Source organism: Oncorhynchus kisutch, linkage group LG17 (assembly GCF_002021735.2).
Source record: "Oncorhynchus kisutch isolate 150728-3 linkage group LG17, Okis_V2, whole genome shotgun sequence".
Classification (NCBI taxonomy): Eukaryota; Metazoa; Chordata; class Actinopteri; order Salmoniformes; family Salmonidae; genus Oncorhynchus; species Oncorhynchus kisutch.
In genome coordinates, this window is record NC_034190.2 from 43223050 (window position 1) to 43251039 (window position 27990).

At 41.4% G+C, this 27990-nt stretch overlaps 1 protein-coding gene across 4 annotated transcripts; it reads right to left on the bottom strand.

Moving 5' to 3' along the window:
- Nucleotides 1-6536: 6536 nt before the first annotated feature.
- On the bottom strand, nt 6537-27629 carry LOC109907716 (ubiquitin carboxyl-terminal hydrolase 11-like). 4 transcript variants are annotated; one of them, XM_031793868.1, is made up of 22 exons: nt 27518-27629; nt 27233-27365; nt 26029-26138; nt 25761-25891; nt 23722-23839; nt 23473-23618; nt 23239-23339; nt 22967-23066; nt 21849-22022; nt 21558-21716; nt 21202-21426; nt 21028-21111; nt 20823-20917; nt 20510-20716; nt 17758-17843; nt 17178-17648; nt 16942-17012; nt 16692-16804; nt 10712-10861; nt 10414-10529; nt 10245-10333; nt 6537-10148 (listed from the first exon to the last, which is right to left on the bottom strand). In XM_031793868.1, exons 2-22 carry the CDS (start codon nt 27340-27342, stop codon nt 9981-9983), a joined length of 3024 nt encoding a protein of 1007 aa, XP_031649728.1. In that variant the 5' UTR covers nt 27343-27365; nt 27518-27629; the 3' UTR covers nt 6537-9980. The 4 variants fall into 4 exon arrangements, with proteins under 4 accessions (XP_031649728.1, XP_020361449.1, XP_031649727.1 ...); XM_020505860.2 differs by having other exon boundaries at nt 22967-23063; nt 23278-23339; nt 27233-27596; XM_031793867.1 differs by having other exon boundaries at nt 27233-27596.
- Between the last annotated feature and the right edge of the window lie 361 nt (nt 27630-27990).

Below are 27990 nucleotides of genomic sequence, written 5' to 3' on the forward strand. Positions count from 1 at the left end.
TGGGTGAGCGTTTTCTTGTTTGCTTAATGAAGCTCATTCAATGCTATCTTAGTACCAACGTCTTAACTGAGGTGGTATGTAAAAAGCTACAGCTAATCATGATATACTCAACCTCAGGCGAGCAATAGCTCGAGACTTCCTTAGATATGGTGCAACCGCTGTTATTTACAAAATTACCAGACGTCACTGTTCTATCTTGCCGGTACATCATATAACCAGCCAGCTGTATGCTGATATTGCGATATTTGATCGCCTTAGAATTCTCAGAAGGCAGCCCGCTCTCCGGCCTCTCTTTCTCCTCTCCTTTTCACGCAGTTCACGGGGGTCGGGGCCTGTTCCCAAGGGAGCTGTATATCCTCCGCCTCGGGCTCGTCAGTCGTGAAAGAAGAAAACGGACTCTGCTAGTCCGTGGTGAGTAATCGCAGTCCTGATTTCTTTAAGTTATTTTTGGTCATAAGAGACGGTTGCGGCAACATTATGTACAAAATGAGTTGCCAATTATTTTAATGATTACTTCATTGGCAAAGTGGACAAAATTAGGCAGGAAATGCCAACAACGAACAATGTGCCATCATATTCATGCATAAAAATAACAAATAATGAGAAGAAAATAATTGCAAGTTGGAATTTTGTAAAGTTAGTGTGGGAGAGGTGGAAAAAGTATTGTTAACAAGCCTCCTGGCATTGACAACATAGATGGAAAACTACTGAGGATGGTAGCTGACTTTGTAGCCACTCCTATCTGTCATATCTTTAATCTGAGCCTAGAGGAACATATTTGTCCTCAGGCCTGGAGGGAAGCCAAAGTCATTCCGCTGCCTAAGAGTGGTAATGAGGCCTTTCCTGGTTCTAAGAGCAGACTTATAAGCTTGCTGGCAGCTCTTATCAAATTGTTGGAAAAAATGTGGTTTGACCAAGTACAATGCTATTTCTCTGTAAACAAATTAACAACAGACTTTCAGCATGCTTATAGAGAAGGGCACTCAACATGCACTGCACTGACACAAATGACTGATGATTGGTATAAATAATAATACGATTGTGGGAGCTGTACTGTTAGATTTCAGTTCAGCTTTTGATATTATTGAACATTACCTGTTGTTGAAAAAAACATATTTTATTTATTTATTTTAATTTGACCTTTATTTAACCAGGTAGGCAAGTTGAGAACAAGTTCTCATTTACAATTGCGACCTGGCCAAGATAAAGCAAAGCAGTTCGACAGATACAACGACACAGAGTTACACATGGAGTAAAACAAACATACGGTCAATAATACAGTATAAACAAGTCTATATACAATGTGAGCAAATGAGGTGAGAAGGGAGGTAAAGGCAAAAAAGGCCATGGTGGCAAAGTAAATACAATATAGCAAGTAAAACACTGGAATGGTAGTTTTGCAATGGAAGAATGTGCAAAGTAGAAATAAAAATAATGGGGTGCAAAGGAGCAAAATAAATTAATTAATTAAAATTAAATACAGTTGGGAAAGAGGTAGTTGTTTGGGCTAAATTATAGGTGGGCTATGTACAGGTGCAGTAATCTGTGAGCTGCTGTGACAGTTGGTGCTTAAAGCTAGTGAGGGAGATAAGTGTTTCCAGTTTCAGAGATTTTTGTAGTTCGTTCCAGTCATTGGCAGCAGAGAACTGGAAGGAGAGGCGGCCAAAGAAATAATTGTTTTTGGGGGTGACTAGAGAGATATACGTGCTGGAGCATGTGCTACAGGTGGGAGATGCAGGGTCTTGTAGATGACATGGAGCCAGTGGGTTTGGCGATGAGTATGAAGCGAGGGCCAGCCAACGAGATCGTACAGGTCGCAATGGTGGGTAGTATATGGGGCTTTGGTGACAAAACGGATTGCACTGTGATAGACTGCATCCAATTTGTTGAGTAGGGTATTGGAGGCTATTTTGTAAATGACATCGCCAAAGTCGAGGATTGGTAGGATGGTCAGTTTTACAAGGGTATGTTTGGCAGCATGAGTGAAGGATGCTTTGTTGCGAAATAGGAAGCCAATTCTAGATTTAACTTTGTATTGGAGATGTTTGATATGGGTCTGGAAGGAGAGTTTACAGTCTAACCAGACACCTAAGTATTTGTAGTTGTCCACGTATTCTAAGTCAGAGCCGTCCAGAGTAGTGATGTTGGACAGGCGGGTAGGTGCAGGTAGCGATCGGTTGAAGAGCATGCATTTAGTTTTACTTGTATTTAAGAGCAATTGGAGGCCACGGAAGGAGAGTTGTATGGCATTGAAGCTTGCCTGGAGGGTTGTTAACACAGTGTCCAAAGAAGGGACGGAAGTATACAGAATGGTGTCGTCTGCGTAGAGGTGGATCAGGGACTCACCAGCAGCAAGAGCGACCTCATTGATGTATACAGAGAAGAGAGTCGGTCCAAGAATTGAACCCTGTGGCACCCCCATAGAGACTGCCAGAGGTCCGGACAGCAGACCCTCCGATTTGACACACTGAACTCTATCAGAGAAGTAGTTGGTGAACCAGGCGAGGCAATCATTTGAGAAACCAAGGCTGTCGAGTCTGCCGATGAGGATGTGGTGATTGACAGAGTCGAAAGCCTTGGCCATCGTTTAGGACCTTGAGCGTGGCTGAGGTGCACCCATGACCAGCTCTGAAACCAGATTGCATAGCAGAGAAGGTATGGTGAGATTCGAAATGGTCGGTAATCTGTTTGTTGACTTGGCTTTCGAAGACCTTAGAAAGGCACGGTAGGATAGATATAGGTCTGTAGCAGTTTGGGTCAAGAGTGTCCCCCCCTTTGAAGAGGGATGACCGCAGCTGCTTTCCAATCTTTGGGAATCTCAGACGACACGAAAGAGAGGTTGAACAGGCTAGTAATAGGGGTGGCAACAATTTCGGCAGATAATTTTAGAAAGAAAGGGTCCAGATTGTCTAGCCCGGCTGATTTTGTAGGGATCCAGATTTTGCAGCTCTTTCAGAACATCAGTTGAATGGATTTGGGAGAAGGAGAAATGGGGAAGGCTTGGGCGAGTTGCTGTTGGGGGTGCAGTGCTGTTGTCCGGGGTAGGAGTAGCCAGGTGGAAAGCATGGCCAGCCGTAGAAAAATGCTTATTGAAATTCTCAATTATGGTGGATTTATCAGTGGTGACAGTGTTTCCTATCTTCAGTGCAGTAGGCAGCTGGGAGAAGGTGTTCTTATTCTCCATGGAATTTACAGTGTCCCAGAACTTTTTTGAGTTAGTGTTGCAGGAAGCAAATTTCTGCTTGAAAAAGCTAGCCTTGGCTTTTCTAACCTGCCTGTGTATAATGGTTTCTAGCTTCCCTGAACAGCTGCATATCACGGGGGCTGTTCGATGCTAATGCAGAACGCCATAGGATGTTTTTGTGTTGGTTAAGGGCAGTCAGGTCTGGGGAGAACCAAGGGCTATATCTGTTCCTGGTTCTAAATTTCTTGAATGGGGCATGTTTATTTAAGATGGCTAGGAAGGCATTTAAAAAAAATATCCAGGCATCCTCTACTGACGGGATGAGATCAATATCCTTCCAGGATACCCCGGCCAGGTCGATTAGAAAGGCCTGCTCGCAGAAGTGTTTCAGGGAGCGTTTTACAGTGATGAGTGGAGGTCGTTTGACCGCTGACCCATTACGGATGCAGGCAATGAGGCAGTGATCACTGAGATCTTGGTTGAAGACAGCAGAGGTGTATTTAGAGGAGAAGTTGGTTAGGATGATATCTATGAGGGTGCCCGTGTTTAAGGCTTTGGGGAGGTACCTGGTAGGTTCATTGATAATTTGTGTGAGATTGAGGGCATCAAGTTTAGATTGTAGGATGGCTGGGGTGTTAAGCATGTTCCAGTTTAGGTCGCCTAGCAGCACGAACTCTGAAGATAGATGGGGGGCAATCAGTTCACATATGGTGTCCAGAGCACAGCTGGGGGCAGAGGGTGGTCTATAGCAGGCGGCAACAATGAGAGACTTGTTTTTAGAGAGGTGGATTTTTAAAAGTAGAAGTTCAAATTGTTTGGGTACAGACCTGGATAGTAGGACAGAACTCTGCAGGCTATCTTTGCAGTAGATTGCAACACCGCCCCCTTTGGCAGTTCTATCTTGTCTGAAAATGTTGTAGTTTGGAATTAAAATGTCTGAATTTTTGGTGGTCTTCCTAAGCCAGGATTCAGACACAGCTAGAACATCCGGGTTGGCAGAGTGTGCTAAAGCAGTGAATAGAACAAACTTAGGGAGGAGGCTTCTAATGTTAACATGTGTGTTATGTGTTATGGATTTTCAACCTCAGCTCTGAATCAATGATATGGCAATCTAATTCAACTCAAATCATGAATGGTTTTCTTTAATGGAAGCTTCTCTAATGTCAAACATGGGCAGCTCTCTAAGCCCTCTACTCTTTTCTATTTTTACCAATGACCTGCCACTGACATGAACCATATACGCATCAGTCACTGAAACCCTTAACAAAGAGTTGCAGTCAGTTTTGGAATGGGTGGCCAGTAATGGTTCTGAACATCTCAAAAACTAAAAGCATTGTATTTGGTACAAATCATTCCCTATGTTTTAGACTTCAGCTGAATCTGGTCATGAATGATGTGGCTGTTGAACAAGTTGAGAAGACCTAATTACTTGGTGTTAACTTAGATTGTAAACTGTCATGGTCAAAACATATATATTCAATGGTTGTAAAGATGGGCAGAGGTCTGTCTGTAATAAAGAGATGCTCTGCTTTTTTGACGCCACATTCCAAAAAGCAAGTCCCACATACTCTAGTTTTGTCTTATCTTGATTATTGTCCAGTCATGTGGTCGAGTGCTGCAAGGAAAGACCTAGTTAAGCTGCAGCTGGCCCAGAACAGAGCAGAACATCTTACTCTTCATTGTAATCAGAGGGCTGATATAAATACTATGCATGCCAGTTTCTCTTGGCTAAGAGTTGAGGAAAGACTGACTGCATCACTTCTTTTTTTATTAGAAATATTCATGTGTTGAAAATACCAAATTGTTTGTATAGACAACTTACACACAGCTCTGACACACACACTTAACCCATCAGACATGCCACCAGGGGTCTTTTCACAGTCCCAAAATCATATCCAGAACAAATTCAAGAAAGCGTACAGTATTATATAGAGCCATTATTGCATGGAACTCTGTTCCATCTCATACTGCTCAAATGAACAGCACACCTGGTTTCCAAAAACAGATAAAGCAACACCCCACAGCATAACACCTCTCCCCTATTTGGCCTAGATAGTTTGTGTGTATGTATTGGTATTGATATGTAGGCCACGTGCCTTTTTTATGTAGTGCTGTTCTTTTCTATTAATGTTCTGTATGTCATGTTTCATGTTTTGTGTGGACCCCTGGAAGAGTATCTGCTGCTTTAGCAACAGATAATGGGGATCCTAATAAAATACCTCCAAAAAATGAATGAATTACTAATGTATTTCAGTGGAAATAATGTGACATCCCATTGAAAATTCATTTTAAACCTCTACTATTTAATTGCAATCACGTCCTTATTTACATGACCGGTCATGTGACATGGCTAACATCGTCAGGTACTAGCCAAGTAGCCTACTCATTCAACAAATCAAATCTATTGCCAATCAACTTATGACATAGCAAGAGGGTTATCAGACCTCATTTGTCACTCTCCATGCAAACAAGTTTTTTAAATAGTTTTTAATGGTCAGACCTAGCTAGCAGCCAATGCAATTAGAGAACATACTAGCTAAGCTTACTTCGGCATTAAAACTAAACAATATTCTGCATACACAACACGTTTAACAATAACTATGCTACCCCCTAACATGTTCATACAGTATAAACAGTTGTTTTAGTATGTTTCTCTGACTCCTTACCTGTAAAAATAGTCATATTAGCATTTCTGGAAACAAGCTAAACCGCCTGGCAGCCATTTCCCCAAATGTCAAAATTTGCTATGGTGACCAAGGTGTCACATGACTGTCATGTAAATAAGTGGGGAAGAAAAAACTAGTTAGCTATTTACAAAATGATGTGCACTCACACTTTATCTCCTCTTTCAACAGTTTGATTCAATATGGCCCTTAGATATGCAACCTTCCCAGAATGTTCACATTTTTTTTCTTCCAACAACCAAACGGGAACCACAGGGGGAAATTACGTAAATTATAATTCACCAAAAAATATATATATTTTATGAAGTTATTTGAACGTTCTCAGAACAATGTGTTTCAAAATAGGAACATTCCCTAAAGGTTGTCCTTTGGTTCTTAGAAAAACAACTTTCCCACAATGTTCCCAGAATGTTCTGTTAAAGTTATTTTTCTAAGAACCAAAGTAGAACCTTTATGAAACGTTACAGAAGCATTCTGTGCTAGATGGGGAGAGAGCTTTAAAAAAATTGTAAATTATGTGATATTATTTGTGGCGCCACACAAACTACTTCCCACTTTATGCACACATGTACAAGTATATCATAATTGGATGTTTAACCATGTCATCCTGAGGCAGAAGTACAATGTGTTATCCACATTATACACTGTATAAGAATGAATCAGACACATTCATCATTGATTTATTTTATTTCACATACTCATTGGAAAGCAGCAACTTCACTGCATTAAGTCAACGCCACATTGAACTCAAAGGAAGACAATGCAAGTGTGAAATGCCAATTTTCATTGGGGTATAAATATTAAAACTTTACCTTATATAAAGTTCCTCCTATAATAAAGTTGGTACAATATTCAGTGCACTATAACATCCTAAATGTGGATGTTAGGCTGAGTTTAGACAGGCAGCTCAATTCTGATATTTTGCCCAATTATTGGCAAAAGATCAATTAGTGGAAAAATATCTGAGTTAGGCTCCCTGTGTATCATACTGGATGTTAAGTAGTTTGGGAGGACCATATCATACTGGATGTTAAGTAGTTTGGGAGGACCAATGAATTTGTTTGTTATGGCAACCTGTCGTCTATTCCAGATAGTTCAGAAAAAGCACAAAGCCACCTTGGAGAGTTCTTCCTCTGTTCCCACTAAAAGCCCAGACATTTACAGCAGTATCACCAATCATGTGTTAACACTAAAATATAACATTCCGGTCACTCCCTTGTACAAAATGGCTGCTAAATTGTGAACAGCAATTTCAGATCAAACAGGTGTTGGTGAGCAAAATAATTGTGTAGACAGGTTGGTATTAACCTCATGCATTCTTCCTCACTGTTTACAGTAGAAACCAAAAGGTGTTTTCTATACAAAATTGTGCTTTAACATACTGTGCCAATGTGACAAAAATGTGAAGATTGTCCTTTCACAGGTTTCCTGACAGTATTATGTTCCTATATACTGTATATTACTATATCAGGGAAATAAAGAACCCAAACGAGGCAGGCCTTGGGAATCAGAGTATGGCCACAGCCCAATCTAAACTGCAATACATCTCTAGAGAAGGGCTAGAGTTAACCAGCTCTCACAGCTACCTTAGATCAAGGGTTTATGAATCCTGATAATTTGTTAAAAAGATATCAGGAAAGCCAGGCGGTCATGTAAAAGTGAAAAATCTACCTCATGACTATTGTCATCAAATTCAGAAGTTATTAATTACAAAAGATTATACAATAAATATTCCATCTATTATTAAGTAAAGTAAATAAATCACCAATCCCCTGCATCTGATCCAGATGATCAAAGAATACATTTATTACAATACAAAAATACTGTACAGTTGGGCTTTAAAAATAATTTAAGAGCTCTATCCAGAAAGCACTTTGCTGTATTTCTCATTACTCTTCATTAAGAAATTGCGCAGACTATAATACAACTGTGATACCTAAATTGTAAATGTGTAGCTATATGCTTTTACTAAGATAAGAGTATAAATTCCTTTTAAATCCCAAGAATATGCATCTGTTAATGTCCTGCACCAGAGATGATCAAAATCATTCTTGATAGTGGAAAGATAATTCTAACCAGAAATGGAAGATCTGCAGAAGTGCTGAGATGCCCAATGTGTATTTGTAAGTGAATTAAAAACACATACCTGCTCTGATAATTAAAAAAAATGGATCACAAGAGAAAATACACAAAGCTATTCCATGGCACCTGCAACTGTATTCAAAGTGTTTGTTTCGAATACTACGGTCTTTTGTTTACCTTTGTTCTACACTACATGGCTAAAAGTGTGTGGACACCCCTTCAAATTAGTAGAGTCAGCTATTTCAGCCACACCCGTTGCTGACAGGTGTATAAAATCGAGCACAACCATGCAATCTCCATAGGTAAATATTGGCAGTAGAATGGCCTGTACTGAAAAGCTCTGCGACTTTCAACGTGGCACCGTCATGGGATGCCACCTTTTCAACCAGTCAGTTTGTCAAATTTCTGCCCTGCTAGAGCTGCCACGGTCAACTGTAAGTGCTGTTATTGTGAAGCGGAAATTGTCTAGGAGCAAAAACAGATCAGCCGCGAAGTGGTAGGCCACACAAGCTCACAGAACGGGACCATCAAGTGTTCAAGCAAGTAGAGCGTAAACATGGTCTGTCCTCAGTTGCAACACTCACTCCCGAGTTCCAAACTACCTCTGGAAGCAACATCAGCACAAGAACTGTTCGTCGGGAGCTTCATGAAATGGGTTTCCATGGCCAAGCAGCCGCACACAAGCCTTAGATCACCATGCGCAATGCCAAGCATCGGCTGGAGTAGACGACTCTGGGCTAGTGGAAACACGTTCTCTGGAGTAAAGAATCACGCCAACTGGCAGTCCGACGGACAAATCTCGGTTTGGCGGATGTCAGGAGAACGCTACCTGGCCAAATGCATAGTGCCGACTGTAAAGTTTGGTGGATCAGGAATAATGGTCTGGGACTGTTTTTCATCGTTCGGGGCTAGGCTCCTTAGTTCCAGTGAAGGGATATCTTAATGCTACAGCGACATCCTAGACGATTCTGTGCAGTTTGGCGAAGGCCCTTTCCTGTTTCAGCATGGTAATGTCCCCGAGCACAAAGCAAGGTCCATACAGAAATGGTTGGTTGAGATCAGTGTGGAAGAACTAGACTGGCCTGCACAGAGCCCTGACCTCAAACCGTTGAATACCTTTGATGAATTGCAATACCGACTGCGAGCCAGGCCTAATCGCATAACATCAGTGCCCGTCCTCACTAATGCTCGTGGCTTAATGGAAGCAAGTCCACACAGCAATGCTCCAACATCTAGGGGAAAGCCTTCCCAGAAGAGTGGATGCAGTTATAACAGCAAAGGGGGGACCAAAATCATATTAATGTCCATGATTTTGGAATACGTTGTTTGACGAGCATACTTTGGGCCATGTAGTGTAAATAAATCACATTGCAATGTTTCTCTTTCTGTTAATGCAGTCCCTGATATAAAGAACATTTGAGTAACAGGGGACTGTAATCTCATTTTTAAATCAGGAGTAAACTGAATTAGTTATCTGTGTCGTTAGCCTCAGATGTTGTGATTTACCTTCTAAAGCAAAATGTATTCCATTCTATTCAAAGAGCCTCAAGGAAATCTTCCTCGATTGAGCTCAACAGCAGTAATCAAAGTTTGAGGTAATGTTTGCAGCAATGCATCATAGCAGAGATGAATAGTGGTGCACAGATATTCACAATTCATAGGTCTTGATTGAACCAACTAAATTATAATTGCTTATGTCTAAACACTAAGGGGTCCATTATGCATCAGCATAGACAGATACTACATACCTTAGTCTGTGGTTAAGCAATACCAGATATCATCATTCAACATTCTTCTATTACATTGGTCTCCCCAGATTTACTAGATCATAAAAAAAAATGTAGAAGAAGCATAAATTGCATTCCTCACGCTTCTGCACCAGCCTGAGAATCTAGCCTCCGCTTCTCACACCTTGTTCAATGCAGAGGAGAGGCAGAAGGTTCAAGTTTTTTGGAATAGAAAATAAAAAATATAAAATCAAAGCCCCATCAACTCGGGGGAAAAAAAGATTACAAAAAAAAAAATCTGCTTCAGTCTGTTTCCATGTTGACACAGGAAGTGGCTCTCTCCATCCCATGTTTGTGGGAAGTGACATTAGCAGGCTGGGTGGGAGAGGAGGAGCTGTCCGAGGGGGGGGGTAAGGTGGGCTGACGAATCTTGTCTTGGCGGTGGTAGAACAGGAGGTAGGCAGCATTAGTCTGGAAGGGTAGAGGCAAGGGAGGGGAGATCATGAGGACATTGCGAGAAAACATTTTTAAAGAAGGAATTCTAAACTTTTCAGCAGCTAAACTTACCACAATTTGTTCCTCCCTTGCATACGTCACCTTGTTGTCATCGAAGTAATACCATTGTCCATTGTCTTTGTTCCGGGCATAGCTGGTGTCTGTCGAGAGAGCAGAAAAATGTGTTGGAACAAAATTCAAGACATATGACAAAGTATGACATACAAAATCTAAATCTCACAATGTCCATCTCGGAGTCCGCCGTAGTGGTTGGAAACTGCTATTAGATCATATCGGCTGGGTGGCTCTCCGTTTGTACCAGTCTTCCTCAGCAGACAACCTGAGAAGTCGAGGTGTCTGCAATAAAGAGCAACGGGTTGGATGAAGATAGCACCTGTGAAAAAGTGCACTAATAACTCTAGTGGATTGAGTGGAGGTGTGGAAGAGTAATAGTCACACTGACATCCTTCCCACTTAAAAATGTAAATATGTACAGAATGTTTTATATTACAGTAAAAGAGAGACATGATATAACCAACCTGAGAGGAAAGTCAACGATGATATCCAACTTCTCCCTGGAGTACTTGGTGTAGGAGAAGCGTTTCAGGTGGATTATGAGAACCTCAGGCAGTGACCACAGGTCCAGTTTCTTAGTGGCCAGTTGGTGTTTCTTACATATTGGGCAGTACCTGCAGCAAACATATGCAACACAAGACAATTGCACACAAATCACAGCTACTTAACATAACGCATGAAACCCCCGAGATCTCACTGCCGATAGGTACTTATCACAGTGGGAGGCCGTTCCTTCTCTTACCAGAACAAAAGCAGTACCTGCTGCGTGCTGACCTGGTAGCAACCAACGTATTGATTTTCAGAAGCATCGCAACGCTTGTCAGTGGCCAAGAAAATGACTTTGAGCAAATCAGAGAGCAAAAACCCACGTTAAAAAATAAATTTTTGTTTTCCTTTCTAAGAGGGCATTTTTCCATACATCCACAGATGAGCCAGTCACACTTCATATGCAATGTAGGCTATGGGATGGTAGCTAGCTAAGTGCACAGTTGCAAATGCACCCAACACTATATACTTCCCCAAAGCTAGCTAACCACTGAAGCTAGTATTGCCATTATAATTAAATCAATGGATTACCTAGTTTCCACGAGTTAGTTCAGTGTCCTTAGCTAGCTATGTTGTGCTAGCTAGTGAATATGCTAACATTAGCTAGCAAGCTAAACATTTGGCTATGGACAGGCACTGGCAGTATGGAATTACAGAGAGTGAAATAAATTATCTTCGTCATCTTGCTAGGTAGTTATCTAGCTGTAACCATCTGGCTAGTGTCAACAAGGACTTTAAAAAATAAAATAAAATAAAGACCATAAGCAAGGATATGCATTGCCAAAAACACTACTGCCACCTTCTGGTCTTGAGTATTTTAAACATGGCTGAGTGTCCGATGACTTCTGAGATCTTTGCTGTGTGAACACAAATGAGCTTAACTGCCGACACTGTTCAGAGGCAAACGTTTGACAATCCGACCGGTGAATCAGATGTAAAATGTTACTGATATTCAAAATTGAGTCTTCAGCTTTTTCTGAGAAAAATGTTATGTTAAAGGCCCAGCACAGTGAAAAACATTACCTTTATATACATTTCCACACTATGAGGTTGGAATAATACTGTGAAATTGTGAAAATGATAATGCCGTTTTAGTGTATGAACTGAACACCTGACATTTCAGCCTGTTTTGGTGGGATGGAGTTTTGGCCTGCCAGGTGATTACACTGAACACAAATATTAACGCAACATGTAAAGTGTTAATCCTATATTTCATGAGCTGAAATAAAAGATGCCAGAAATGTTCCATACACACAAAAAGGTTATTTCTCTAAAATGGTGGCGGTGGGATTATGGTATGGGCAGGCATAAACTACAGACCACGAACACTACTATAGATTGGTAATTTGAATCCACAGAGATACTTTGACGAGATCCTGAGGCCATTGTCATGTCAATTCATCCATCGCCAATACCTCATGTTTCAGCATGATAATGCACGGCCCCATGTCGCAAGGAGCTGTACTCAATTCCTGGAAGCTGAACATGTCTGTTCTTCCATGACCTGCATACTCACCAGAGATGTCACCCATTGAGCATGTTTGGGATGCTCGGGACCGACATGTCTATCTAACCTCCAAACGAGCGTCAATGCCATACAACACTCCTTCCGTGGCCTCCAACTGCTCTTAAAACGCTAGTAAAACCAAATGCATGCTTTTCAACCGTTCGCTGCCTGCACCCGCACGCCTGACCAGCATCACCACCCTGGATGGTTCCGACCTTGAATATGTGGACATCTATAAGTACCTAGGTGTCTGGCTAGACTGTAAACCCTCCTTCCAAACTCATATCAAACATCTCCAATCGAAAATCTAATCGAGAGTCGGCTTTCTATTCCGCAACAAAGCCTCCTTCACTCACGCCGCCAAACTTAACCTAGTAAAACTGACTATCCTACCGATCCTCGACTTCGGCGATGTCATCTACAAAATTGCTTCCAACACTCTACTCAGCAAACTGGATGCAGTTTATCACAGTGCCATCCGTTTTGTCACTAAAGCACCTTATACCACCCACCACTGCGACTTGTATGCTCTAGTCGGCTGGCCCTCGCTACATATTCGCCGCCAGACCCACTGGCTCCAGGTCATCTACAAGTCCATGCTAGGTAAAGCTCCGCCTTATCTCAGTTCACTGGTCACAATGGCAACACCCATCCGTAGCACGCACTCCAGCAGGTGTATCTCACTGATCATCCCTAAAGCCAACACCTCATTTGGCCGCCTTTCGTTCCAGTTCTCTGCTGCCTGTGACTGGAACGAATTGCAAAAATCGCTGAAGTTGGAGACTTTTATCTCCCTCACCAACATCTGAGCAGCTAACCGATCGCTGCAGCTGTACATAGTCCATCGGTAAATAGCCCACCCATTTTTACCTACCTCATCCCCATACTGTTTTTATTGATTTACTTTTCTGCTCTTTTGCACACCAATATCTCTACCTGTACATGACCATCTGATCATTTATCACTCCAGTGTTAATCTGCAAAATTGTAATTATTCGCCTACCTCCTCATGCCTTTTGCACACAATGTATATAGACTCCTTTTTTTTCTACTGTGTTATTGACTTGTTAATTGTTTACTCCATGTGTAACTCTGTTGTCTGTTCACACTGCTATGCTTTATCTTGGCCAGATCGCAGTTGCAAATGAGAACTTGTTCTCAGCTAGCCTACTTGGTTAAAGGTGCAAAAAAAAAATTATAATGTACGACAGCGTGTTCCAGTTCCCACCAATATCTAGCAACTTTCCACAGCCAATCAACAGTCTGATCAACTCTATGCGAAGGAGATGTGTCGCGCTGTACGAGGCAAGTGGTGGTCACACCAGATACTGACTGGTTTTCTGATCCATGCCCCTACCTTTTGTTTTAAGGTACAGATGAAGTCGGAAGTTTACATACACTTATGTTGGGGTCACTAAAACAAATTTTTTCAAACACTCCACAAATGTCTTGTTAAACTATAATTTTGGCAAGTCGGTTAGGACATAGACTTTGTGCATGACAAGCAATTTTTCCAAGAATTGTTTACAGACAGGTTGTTTCACTTATAATTCACTGTATCACAATTCCACATACACTAAGTTGACTGCCTTTAATAACCTCTTAGAGCCAGGTGAGACGCTAGCGTCTAGCCAACAGGAAATGGACATGCGCAACGCCAAATGCTAATAGTACTCGATAAAACTCAAACTTTCATTAAAACACACATGCAGGGTACTCAATTAAAGCTACACTCGTTGTGAATCTAGCCAACATGTCAGATTTTTTAAATGCTTTTCGGCGAAAGCATGAGAAGCTATTATCTGATAGCATGCACCCCCCTGAAATACCGGAAAGAGACGTAAACAAAAGAATTAGCATAGCCGGCGCTACACAAAACGCAGAAATAAAATATAAAACATTCATTACCTTTGACGAGCTTCTTTGTTGGCACTCCAATATGTCCCATAAACATCACAATTGGGTATTTTTTTCCGATTAAATCCGTCCATGTATACCCAAAATGTCCATTTATGAAGCCCGTCTGATCCAGGAAAAAACAGCTAATCCAAAACGCAACGTAATTTTTTTTAATTAAAAAAGTTGCCTATAAACTTTGCCAAAACACTTCAAACTACTTTTGTAATCCAACTTTAGGTATTTGTAAACGTTAATAATCGATCAAATTGATCACGGGGCGATCTGTATTCAATAGCAGCAAGTCTTGAATTCATGGTCGATATTCTCTCTTTCATAACTTCCCCCGGTGTACCCGATGGCAGGAAGTGCCTATTTCACCAAGGATTAACTTCAAGACTGGCGACATCGTGTGGAAGCTGTAGGAACTGTAAACTGGGCGCTATCTATTTTCCCTTGCCATAGACAATACAGAGAACTGGCGGAAGGATACATTTTTTGTGAACAGCTTTTCCTTGGGGTTTGGCCTGCTACACACGTTCTGTTATAGTCACAGACATGATTTAACCAGTTTTAGAAACTTCAGAGTGTTTTCTATCCACACATACTAATCATATGCATATACTATATTCCTGGCATGAGTAGCAGGACGTTGAAATTTAGCGCGATCTTTAAGAGGTTTTAAACAGTTCGGAAAATTCCAGAAACTGATGTCATGGCTTCAGAAGCTTCTGAGAGGCCAATTGACATAATTTGAGTCAATTGGAGGTGTACCTGTGGACGTATTTCAAGGCCTACCTTCAAATTAAGTGCTTCTTTGCTTGAAATCATGGGAAAATCAAAAGAAATCAGCCAAGACCTCAGAAAAAAAATGTAGACCTCCACAGGTCTGTTTCATCCTTGGGAGCAATTTCCAAACGCCTGAGGGTACCATGTCCATCTGTACAAACAATAGTACGCAAGTATAAACACCATGGGACCATGCAGCCGTCATACCGCTCAGGAAGCGTTCTGTCTCCTAGAGATGAACGGACTATGGTTTGAAAGGTGCAAATCAATCACAGAACAGCAAAGGACCTGTGAAGATAATGAAGCAGGTACAAAAGTATCTATATCCACAGTAAAACGAGTCCTATATCGATATAACCTGAAAGGCTGCTCAGCAAGGAAGAAGCCACTGCTCCAAAACCACCATAAAAAAGCCAGACGACAGTTTGCAACTGCACATGGGGACCGTACTTTTTGGAGAAATGTCCTCTGGTCTGATGAAACAAAAATAGATCTGTTTGGTCATAATGACCATCGTTATGTTTGGAGGAAAAAGGGGGAGGCTTGCAAGCCAAAGAACACCATCCCAACTGTGAAGCACAGACGTGGCAGCATCATGTTGTCGGGGTGCTTTGCTACAGGAGGGACTGGTGCACTTCACAAAATAGATGGCATCATGAGGTAGGAAAATTATGTGGATATATTGAAGCAACAGCTCAAGACATCAGTCAGGAAGTTAAAGCTTGGTTGCAAATGGGTCTTCCAAATGGACAATGACCCCAAGCATACTTCCAAAGTTGTGGCAAAATGGCTTAAGGACAACAAAGTCAAGGTATTGGAGTGGCCATCAAAGTACTGACCTCAATCCAATAGAAAATGTGTGGGCAGAACTGAAAAAGAGTGTGCGAGCAAGGAGGCCTACAAACCTGACTCAGTTACACCAGCTCTGTCAGGAGGAATGGGCCAAAATTCACCCAACTTATTATGTGAAGCTTATGGAAGGCTACTTGAAAAGTTTGACCCAAGTTAAACAATTTAAAGTCAATGCTACCAAATATTAATTGAGTGTATGTAAACTTCTGACCCACGGGGAATGTGAAAAAAATAGAAGCTGAAGTAAATTCTCTACTATTATTCTAACATTTCACATTCTTAAAATAAAGTGGTGATCCTAACTGACCTAAAACAGGGATTTTTTACTAGGATTAAATGTCAGGAATTGTGACAAACTGAGTTTAAATGTACTTGGCTAAGGTGGATGTAAACTTCTGACTTCAACTGTATCTGTGACCAGATGCATATCTGTATTCCCAGTCGTGTGAGGGCCTAATGAATTTACTTCAACTGACTGATATCCTTATATGAACTGTAACTTAATAAAATCTTTGAAATTGTTGCATGTTGTATTTATGTTAAGTATAGTTAATAGACCAATAAGAGTTCCAAACCTCTGACAATAACAGCTAGTTTTCAGTTTTCCTTTCCCTTCTCAGAACATTCCAAGATAGTCCTAGCTAAATTCTTACTTGAGAAATGGCTCTTTGCTAAGAACCAATTTTTCTTTCAATTCAAAGGGTCAAAAAGAAACAATCACAGTTAGGTACTTAACTGTTACCCAGAAAGGATTTGATATTGAGATAAAAACGGCTGAATTGGACCATTTACTATATTCAGCATAATTCTTGTTAGATACATAGAATGAAATGCCAGGTGTGGGACAGCAGTACCAGGGGTTTTCTTCCTCCAGGATTTCCACAGTGGTGAAGAGCTCTATGCACTCCTGCAGCTGCACTGTGGTCTGCTGATGAGGGACCTCCATGCTTTGGTGTTTTACATACTTCTGTGGGTAGAAAGATGTGAGGAGTTTGCTAAATGACCAGCAACAAGGCTATGTTCACGCTGCTGGCCCAAACACACTTTCAAACTTAAATACTTTACATAAACTTTATTCAAATGTAAAGCGTGATTCACACATACCTCTGCCTCATTCTCATTGTAGCATTTCTTCTTCATGTCAGGATCCCAGTCAATGGCCACATATGGTTGAGCTGTGAAAGGGACACAGTAATATTAAATAAAATACTCACATGTGGATGCTAACCATCTGTGTCACATACAGCTACTGGCTCTAAAACATATGAAGAGCATATAAACCTAGCTACAACCGTGACAAAGCAGTTGACAGTGTGAATGTGATGTGTAGTCAGACTCACAGCTAAAAGAGAAGGCACTGCCGTCCTCTCCCATGCCTCTCTCCGTAGTGCCATTGGAGTTGACAGCGTGGATGGAGAAGAGCAGCTTTCTGCGTCTGGCCTGGTAGCCCTTCCTCTTGGCCTGCCCCTCGTTGGTCTGCGGGGGGCACTCACCCTTCTCCTCCTCTTCCTCAGTCTCACATGGCTGCTGCTGCTGCTGAAGGCCTGCACCCTGCTGGCTGTTTGTTGGAACTCCAGCACTGGCTCCAGCACTACAGGATGCTGAGGCACTGTCCTTTGTGCTGCACCCTGCCCTGACTTCTCCAATGGCCCCCTCAGCCTGAGCCGGTTTTCCAGACTCCTGGGTTTGTGCCTGCTCTGGCTGAGTTTGGGTCACAGCAGGGCCATCCGCTTGGCCATCCCATTGGCCACCATCACAACAGTCATCTCTCTTAAAGGGTCCTGGCCTCATACCATTATCCTCACCATCATCTGTGGAGACAGACAACATTCTAAAATGGAGACAATAAGTAAAACCCGTAGTTTGTATAAACCAATTCTGTCCAGTGTATTAACAATTTGCTAAATGAGATCAGATTACCATCGCTGACACCATTGGTCTGGATCTTGTAAAGTTCCTCGTCATCTTCATCCTCCTCTGAGGGATCTGGTGGTCGGACATACCGTCTGTGAAAACATGACCACACAATAGGCCTTTCTCTCATTTTCGGGGCAGGACATCTGACAATCTCTGGTCTAAGGCATGTTGTATTGGTATTGTATTTATTATGGATCCCCATTAGCTACTACCAATGCATTTTATACATTTAAAAAAAACATTAAAATACATTCACAGATTTCACAACACACGCAGGCCCCTACTCCACTATTACTACATATCTACAGTACTAAATCCAAGTGTATGTATAGTGTATATGTTATTGTGCCTATGTTTGTGTTGCTTCACAGTACCCGCTGTTCCATAAGGTGTTTTTTTTTAAATCTAATTTTATTGCTTTCATCAGTTGCTTGATGTGAAATGGAGTTCCATGTAGTCATGGCTCTATCAGGGATGCAAACTGGTGAGGGCCCAAAAAGGTGCCACTTCTTTTTTTGCACTGAAACATGCAAACAAAATCCATGCTAGGGAGAAATGCAAGTTTTAACTAATTAAACAAAGAAAATGATCTACATGATCAGTCTCTGTGTGTAAAATAAAAAGTAACTCACTTATTTGTTGCATAGACTTTACTGCAAATTAGAAAGAACAATACACTAATATTGCAGTTAGCCATGACAGCCTCTATAATACAATGCTTGTGACCACACACATCTAAATATTGCACTTGGGGAAAAAAACATCTTAAAGTAGAAATAGAATGCATGTTTGTTTTGTTCTATTTTCTCTATTATAGTGGCCACTATAGACATTGATCAAGTGCACAAGGCTACACGTGTGCAAAAATAACGTTCACTGAGTAAAAACATGTAATAATACCCCCTCACTCAAACAAGTGTTACTGTCAAGTTCAACACAAAAGCTATATATTTGGGCTACACATTATTACATTGTACAATTTCTGCCTGAGGACATACATCTACAATGTGCCAGCAGAGCATGATACCCTTTGTTGGCATAATTGGTCTCTTTCAGGCAGAGTACACCTGGCATACCCCTTGTAATCCACTGTATTGAAAAAGAGGGAACATGTGTGGTGTTCCTTTCACCTCTATAGTGGCATCCAGCTTAAGCCAGGCCCAGCTCCAGCTACACTTGTTTAATAACAAGCAACGCCTCATTTTCACCTAACTCTCTCATTCTGAAAATTAACCACATACTGTAGGGGGAAAAGATTAGTTCGTTAGCTAGTTAACATTTCACACAGATTGCCAGGGTCCAGTAAGCAACTAACGCGTCATAACTTGAGGAATGGTAAGGAGTCGTAGCGAATTGGTTAGGATACTAACGACTTTATTAGCCAGACAATTTTCACACCCTAAACTCAATTATTTGATCAATTAAGTTGGCTAATGCTCATCATTTCCCTGGCTAGCTAACAGATAATTTGAACCAGCTAGCAAGATAATGTTACTTAACGACGCTAACAATACTTATTCCACCTCACTTTCTCCTTCACCTCAAACTTTCCAAATGCCAGTTGCTTTTCGGTTACAGCTTATGAAGTAGCCTCATCACCTTCTCACCCCCCCCCCAGGCAGAGTACACCTGGCATACCCTGAATACTTGCTAAATATAGCGACAAAGTCACTAAGTTGGCAACACTGGCAGTAACTAGCGAATTGGTTGTCTCTTCTCTCTTCATTCGCGTGCTGCATTCTGTTATGTGAACGATTGGCTGAGCCTTGGATACAGCCAGTATTGCTCCAAGCGCGCATCATTTGCACACAGCCAGTAGTCATGCTGATGACAATTATCCCGGATCCGGTATGGGTGGTTCAGATAGTTAAACACCTTACGGAACAGCGGGGACTGTGAAGCAACACAAACAAACAAACAAACATCGGCACAGACACATGCACACACACACATGGATTTAGTACTGTAGATATGTGGTAGTGGTGGAGTAGAGGCCTGAGGGCACACAGTGTGTTGTGAAATCTGTGAAAGTATTGTAATGTTTTAAAATTGTATAAACTGCCTTAATTTTGCTGGACCCCCAGGAAGAGTAGCTGCTGCCAATGGGAATCCATAATAAATACAAATACTGCAGTACAGCTTGTGCATGTGCTAGCTAACAGCAACAAACTCAAACGAGCTAAAAGTAAATGCATCCAGCAGAGATCAGCTTCTAATTAGCTATATTAGAGCAATAAAAGCCTTACGTTCTGTTAATGTTTTGAAATAATATTTGATTGTGTATACATTATATACATTATCTTAGCAAGCTCTTTTGCAGCAAGCTAAGCTTTTTTGCAGCAAGCTAAGCTTTTAGCTATAATATTTACCTACCTAGCCTTGCAAATGTTACCTTAGCTAGCTAACTAGCATCAAGTGTAGGTGATATAAAAATGTTTTGAAGAATGAATGACGTTATTTATTTTTTTAGAGCAGAGACTTACTTTTGATGCACCCATAAAAAATATTTTTATAACAAGCTCCTTGTTCTATCTGTGCCCATAGCGTACAGCAGCTGCACTTAGTGCAGTAGCGAAAAAACGTACCGTTTTTCCTAGAATGTCCCCTGCAATTTGAACCGCCCTCTTGTGAGCGAAAGGCCTCTCTCTCAGACAAGGCACAGTACAGCATCTTTACAACTAGCCATCATAATTAAATTCCATTTAAAAAATATATATATATTTTAGCTGATGTTTGGCCTGCGTCAGTAACTCACGCTAGCCGCTGCAGGAAGAGGTGATAGAGGGCGTTGCGGCTGCACTGGACTCGAGGCACAGCCATGAGCAGTGGGTGTCCGAACAGGGACGTACCGCAGCTGCTACTCCCGGAGCCGGAGTCCCTGTAATGAGAACGCTCCCTCAGGTACAGAGCCAGCACCACCTCATCCCCCTCCTCCTCCACAGAGCCACTGCTCAGCTCATACCTGCCAGGGCAACACACAGACAGGGGTCAGGAGAGATTCTGGTGCAAACAGGAAAATACCAAAAAAGTATGTTTTTGGTGTGGAGGTAAAAGCTGGTTTTACATACACAAATATGTCGTCCCGGTCCAGGATGCAGCTTAGAGACTCATCAGCATGGTAGATCTTATAGAAGCGGTGGTTGAACACATCAGCCACAACCATCTGAAATAAGAGAGGCACAGTTCAGTATCACCTCAATATTTCATGTGATGAATGACAATAGCTTTTCCACAGCATGCTCTACCACAGAGGCTTTAAAAAAGTTGTCTCACTTGATTAACGGAGACGTCGGTCATTTCCGAGAGAGCGGAGCACAGATCAAACACTTTTCCAGCTTTGGGTACAACCAAGCGATGCTGGTGGGAAAGAATACAAATAAATCAATACAGATGATTACCTATAAAAAGCATGATGTAGGGCTAACTATAGGAAGATTCATCTTGTACCTGAACAGGTTTGGCCACAGGATCCAGAGAAACGAAGAAGACCTCCATCACCCGGTCCTTGCTAACAGGCAGGGGCACACTGAGGTAGCAGAAGGGGTCAAAGGTGACCGACACTTTGCGGCACTCGGGGCAAACCAGGGTGGACTTGAAAAGCCCGTGGAAGGTGTCAACAATCACAGAGTTGTTACGTCGCCGGTGGTTATGCCACGCTTCCTCTGCCACTTCCTGAAAGTTGTTAATGGGTGAGTGTGAGGAAAAATGAAATGCAAATGTACCTTAGGTTTACTTCAGCTTGGAGAGCAATGGTGGTATTTTACAATTATTCTCCCCATACTCTTTCTACTACAGCTTGTTACCTGGTCAGGCCTACCATCAGCATCCCTCAGCTCAATGTACTCCTTGTTCTTGACCCGGTTGAGATCCTCATGAAGCCCATCCAGCAGGAAGGAGAGCAGCTCCTGGGAGTCATGCTGCTGGTAGCCAAGAAACTGAGAGGCAAAGTGGCCAACCTTGGTCTGGTAATAAAAATAAAACATAGGGTTCTCTCAAGGTACGCATGGTCAATACTTAAGCATGACTGACTGACAAGCCTTTTTAATCAATTATAAAATTGTGGACAGAGTTTCACACTTCACACGGATAACTACCTTGAAGAGCCGGGGAACTACAGAGTAGTGCCTCCCTGACCACATCTGTTTGATGACATCAGCATAGGCCTCTGCTATCTCCCCCTTCATGCCCAGAGGGTTGGTGAAGTTGAGCTCCTCCAGATAGGCACTCTGCAGGAAGTACTCAGTCAGTGGAGGGGTGTTACTGAGACACTGTACAAAGCAGGGAGAGAAACATAGGGTACTCATGAATGACAGTCCATACTAGTCCAGATCCCTGACATTCCTGCAGTCAGCATGCCAATTGCACGCCCCCCCCAAAAAAACTTGAGACATCTGTGGCTTTGTGTTGTGTGACAAAACTGCACATTTTAGAGTGGACTTTTATTGTTCCCAGCACAAGTTGTTCCTGTGTAATGATCATGCTGTTTCATCAGCTTCTTGATATGCCAAACCTGTCAGGTGGATTTATTATTTTCGCAAAGTAAATATACTCATAGCGATATAAACAAATTTGTGCACAAATTGAAAGAAATAAGCTTTTTGTGCATATGTCAAATTTCTGTGATCTATTATTTCAGCTCAAGAACCAACACTTTATATGTTGCGTTTATATTTTTTTCCATGGAGGTGTTGGCCAAAATTCCTCCACAGCGACCCGAGAGACTGATAAACAACTACAGGAAGAGTTTGATTGGATACATTGCAGCGAAAGGTGGTACAACCAATTATTGAGTGTAAGGAGGCAATTACATTTTCACACAGGGGCATTGGGTGTTGCATAACTTTGTTTATGAAATAAATAAAATAAGTATGTAATTGTTGTGTTACTTGTTCACTCAGGTTCCCTTTACTCCCGTTCTACAGTCCCTGGTTCAAATCCAGGCTGTATCACATCCGGCCGTGATTGGGAGTCCCATAGGGCGCGCACAATTGGCCCAGCATCGTCCGGGTTTGGCTGTGGTAGGCCGCCATTGTAAATAAGAATTTGTTCTTAACTGACTTGCCTAGTTAAATTAAGGTTAAATAAATAAATAAATAATAATACAAAAATCTATCATTAGGTTTTGGTTGAAGATCTGATAACATTCAATATCAAAAATATGCAAAGTAGAGAAAATTAGAAAGGGGGCAAATACTTTCTCACAGCACTGTACCTGCAGGGCAGAGTTCATGAAACATGTGTTTCCTAGGTTGGTGAGGCCACAGACTCCTGGCTGGCCTCGGTATGATTCCTGCTCCTCCACAGAGTTCCTACTATAAGATATGGAAGGAGAAATATAAATCACCTACCAAACACTACAATAACACAAAAGGTAATTTACAGTACTCTCTCCTTTGTAGTCACACATATGGGAATCACGTTTAGCACAAACATTACACTACATTAGCAACACTAATTTTGGTAGATAGTACATTCTCTACACACTGATTTTTTTTTTCTAAATGAAAAAGAAGGAACCCCCACATGATCTGCGGTCTGGAGCTGGGCCATGTACCATCTTCATTCCTCATCTCCATGATCACCGTCTGCAATGCAGACAGGACATGTTACAACATAGCTGCCATTTAAACACACTATCACTGTATCTCAGGAAGCAGCAGAGGGATGCAAGCAGGTAGGTGTAGGGTGGGATGAGGGTCAGAGAGAGAGCAGACATACCATGCCAGAGCTTAGGCTGGAGTCGAGGACATTGACATGAACGTTCCGCAGCCTCTCACAGCAGGTGTCTGAGCTCTTCATCCACAGCCGGGTCTCTGCTCCCTCGACCACATCAAACTGCTTCATCATCACCTTCTGAATCGTATCTGAAGGGGAAAGCATTAAAACATACACACACACACACACATATAGTCTGCACACCAACCCATCATAGCTACTATTGCACCTTTTCGATGTGTTTCTACTTACGGATGTGATCTACACGGCTAAACTGTGCGGTCACAACATTTTCCATGTTGCTATGGAGACACAGGAAGATTTCCACAGGATAGACCTCAACCTTGACTGTGCTGGGTAGATCCACGACCTGAAATAGGCGACGCAATCACATTCAATTAACTGCCAAATACAAATGAAACACTTCAATGGCAGTTGTCTTTTCATAGGCACAACATTGTCCATTGAATGAGGGTCTGTAGGACATACAACTACACTAGTCAGGTCCACGTTCACATAGTAGTTTGTAGACAGATGTGAATGTACAGTCAGTGCTACAGATATGTTGTTTAAAAACCAACTGGATGTGTGAACAACTTCGGGGCAACTCCAAAGGATTTTTTGACAACATAAATGCATTTTCACAATAAGCACTTGTCTCAAATACATCATTACAGTTGTTGGTTAGCTAGCTAAATAATTTTAGCCGTATTAGCATGAACTAAGTGAAAACAAGACACAACTAGCTGAAACAAGCCACCTACGATTCCCCATATGGAAGCTTCTTGTCATTGTTGCTTGCTATCTGACTGTTCAGAATCATAACGCACAGCCTTCTGCCACATTGATGTACGTGCATAATTTTAATGATGTTGGGGAGGGGGGGGGGGGGGGGTCTTAAAAGTTTCCCAACATTGTATTTGTGCTAGTTGGCTGTACCAAAACTATTTCCTTCATAGCTTGTTCTCATTGCCAATGTTTTCATCACTTGTATTTCAATCTGATCAAAACAGACATTTGGTGAGCAATATGTTCTGACGATGGAATCACAATAAAATCATAGTATTGAATCGCAAAACATATACAGTACCAGTCAAAAGTTTGGACACCTACTCATTCAAGGGTTTTTCTTTCAATTTCTAAATTTCAAATTTTCTACATTGTAGAATAATAGTGAAGACATCAAAACTATGAAATAACACATATGGAATCATGTAGTAACCCCCCCAAAAAAGTGTTCAACAAATTAAAATATTTTGTTTTTGAGGTTCTTCAAAGTAGCCACCCTTTGCCTTGATGACAGCTTTGCACACTCTTAGCATTCTCTCCACCAGCTTCACCTGGAATGCTTTTCCAACAATCTTGAAGGTGTTCCCACATATGCTGAGCACTTTCTTGGCTGCTTTTCCTTCACTCTGCGGTCCAACTCATCCCAAACCATTTCAATTGGGTTGAGGTTGGGTGATTGTGGAGGCCAGGTCATCTAATGCAGTACTCCATCACTCTCCTTCTTGGTTAAATAGGCCTTACACAGCCTGGAGGTGTGTTGGGTCATTGCCCTGTTGAAAAACAAATGATAGTGCCACTAAGCACAGACCAGATGGGATATCGCTGCAAAATGCTGTGGTAGCCATACTGGTTAAGTGTGCCTTGAATTCTAAATAAATCACTGACCGTGTCACCAGCAAAGCACCCCACACCATCATACCTCCATGCTTCACAGTGGGAACCACATATACGGAGATCAGTTCCTACGTGTCTCACAAAGAAATGTCGGTTGGAACCAACAATCTCAAATTTGGACTCATCAAACCAAAAACACAGATTTCCACCAGTCTAATGTCCATTGCTCGTGTTTCTTGGCCCAAGCAAGTCTCTTATTACATGTTAATTTAAATGCATTCCAGGCGACTACCTCACTAAGCTGGTTGAGAGAATGCCAAGAGTGTGCAACTTTGAAGAATATCAAATATATTTTGATTTGTTGAACACTTTTTTTTGGTTACTACATGATTCCATATGTGCTATTTCGTAGTTTGTCTTCACTATTATTTTACAATGTAGTAGAAATAAAGGAAAACACTTGATTCAGTAGGTGTGTCCAAACTTTTGACTGGTACTGTAGAACTGTGAGAATGGCAATACATATCGTATCTGCACCGAAGTATTGTGATAATATCGTATCTTAAGGTTCATGGCAATTCCCAACCCTAGTTGTCAGGCAATCAGTCTATGTGATATGACCATAGGGTATGCAAGTTATCTGCGTCTCTGTGACCACTCTGTTTTACCTTCCGCTCCAGGGCAGGCTGATCATCTACCATGCCATACCAGGCCAGCAGATTGCACCATGCTTCGGCAGGGATCAACACAAAGTCCTCATTCTCCACCAGACGCTCCTTCAGATGGTAGGAATCCAGTTCTGTGGGTATCATTATCATCATTAGACAGCTCACTTTTCATGTTGACACAACAGCATATGTGGGGTAGAAGTAAATGAACTAAACATTGAATAATGGGTCTTCTGTTGTTACAGGATATCTTTGTGATGTGACACACCCTCAAACAGCTCTGTGTTGTCGATCTGTCCAGGGAAAGATGAGGAGTTCTGGTCTCCTGTCACCACATACTCCTTCCACTGCTCATACCATCGCCTTTCCACCAGGTACCTGCATGTGTTGGTTAAGAACAACTCCATTGGGGAGGCTTTATATGGCTTATATTTTGCGTGCCTACATTAACCAACAACTCAACATCACATTTCCCTAGGCTAGTATTTGATCAGTAACGTTTTCTACAATTGGGGTATTTGGTGTATTTACTGATACAATACTATAATGGCATAACCAGAATTGCAACAATGGATCTTTTATTTGGGCAGCTAGGCTTTGGCAAATTACAGCCAAATTTCTAGTTTCCTTTTTAATTGAGTTTGTTAGGACAAAACTGTACATAAATGGAATTTCATTCATTCCCACTTCAACTGATATCCTGAACTTTATAACCACAATGGTAGATACGATATAATTTCCTAATCTGGGTGTGACACTAACAAAACGAAACTTTACTGGTAAAAACGAAAGTAGCAGCCAGCTAGCTAGCTAATTTGGTTTAGCGAGCTAACATTAGCTATGCAGTTAGCTAGCTAACTTAAATGGCGCTCACTTTGTCAAAAATATTAGAACACACAATAAATACACACTTAGGGAGAAAAAAACTGAATACCAAAAATGTCAAGCTAAACCGAAAAGATTCCTGTCCTGTAGCTAGCGAACTCTGGCGGGCTAGCATGCTGTCAGTGTAGCTAACGCTAGTTAATGTTATCTTGCTTGTTAAAGCCAAAACTTTGACAAGATGTTCCCCAACTGGGACGTGATGTTAATCGTCATATCATTTGACAAGATGTTCCCCAACTGAAACGTGATGTTAATGGTTATATTAATATCAAAATGTAAGCTTTTCCAGAATACTATCCCTAAAACGCTAACGCAGTGATCAAACGTCATTCGCCAAACACCAGCGCTGAGATCCTAGGCAAGAGGAATGACAACACTCCAACCAATGTTTATTCATTAAATGACAATAAAAATTGTCCTTATTTAAAGATAATGGTATTTATGCTGATTATGATTTATGTAATTAAGCAACGGCAAATACAGTCAAGGACTCATCGCTGTCATTTGTTGTTGTCGTGGTAGCTAGCTATAGTAGCTATCACTCAGTGTGGGTGTCAGTTCAGAGCAGAGGGCGGCAAGAGTCTCACCAAGTATCCCCTGCACAGAGTTCATGTTCCTGAAGCAGAGACTCGATTTCTTTGCGTTGAGTCTCTAGCCCAGGAGATTCTGTAACTGCGGCTGAAGTAGTAGCAGCCATGATCACTCACAAATATCAGGATTCTGCAAGTAAACCACTGAAGTCAACTAACGTTACCGCATAGAATATGTGATAGGGTAACCGTATCGATGTAAAGCATTTTCCACTAGCTAGTTACTATAGCCACGAAGTAACAATTGGCAATATCATAAAAATATATTACAACAAAACTTACTTATTGGTCTTAATTTAGGTTAGGCATAAGGCTAGCACTGTGGTTAAGGGATTTTATTAAGATAATTGTACAACAACAAAAAATAGGCGGGGTTTATGACTTTGCAGCTGTGATATCTAGTAATAACCTACAAAACAAGCAAAAATATCTAAGTACTTCCGGGTCATGGATTTTTGGAAGGGTTCCAGTCAGATTGTTTTTTTTATTTATTTTTTATGTATATACACAAATATCATCAAACATAAAAGGAATAGTCACATGCAAACTTGCATACATACAAACTATTTACATTGTCAGGAATCCTAAACAAACAAATCATATTCATTTATAATACAACACGTTTTAATTGCCTTTTTGTTTTTCATTTTAGTTAAAGTAGTGCCATATTGCTTAAATTCATTTATAAAGTGAAAAAATGTAGGTTTTGAATTAGACCATTTTCATTTGTGAATATGACATTTACATGGTATTAT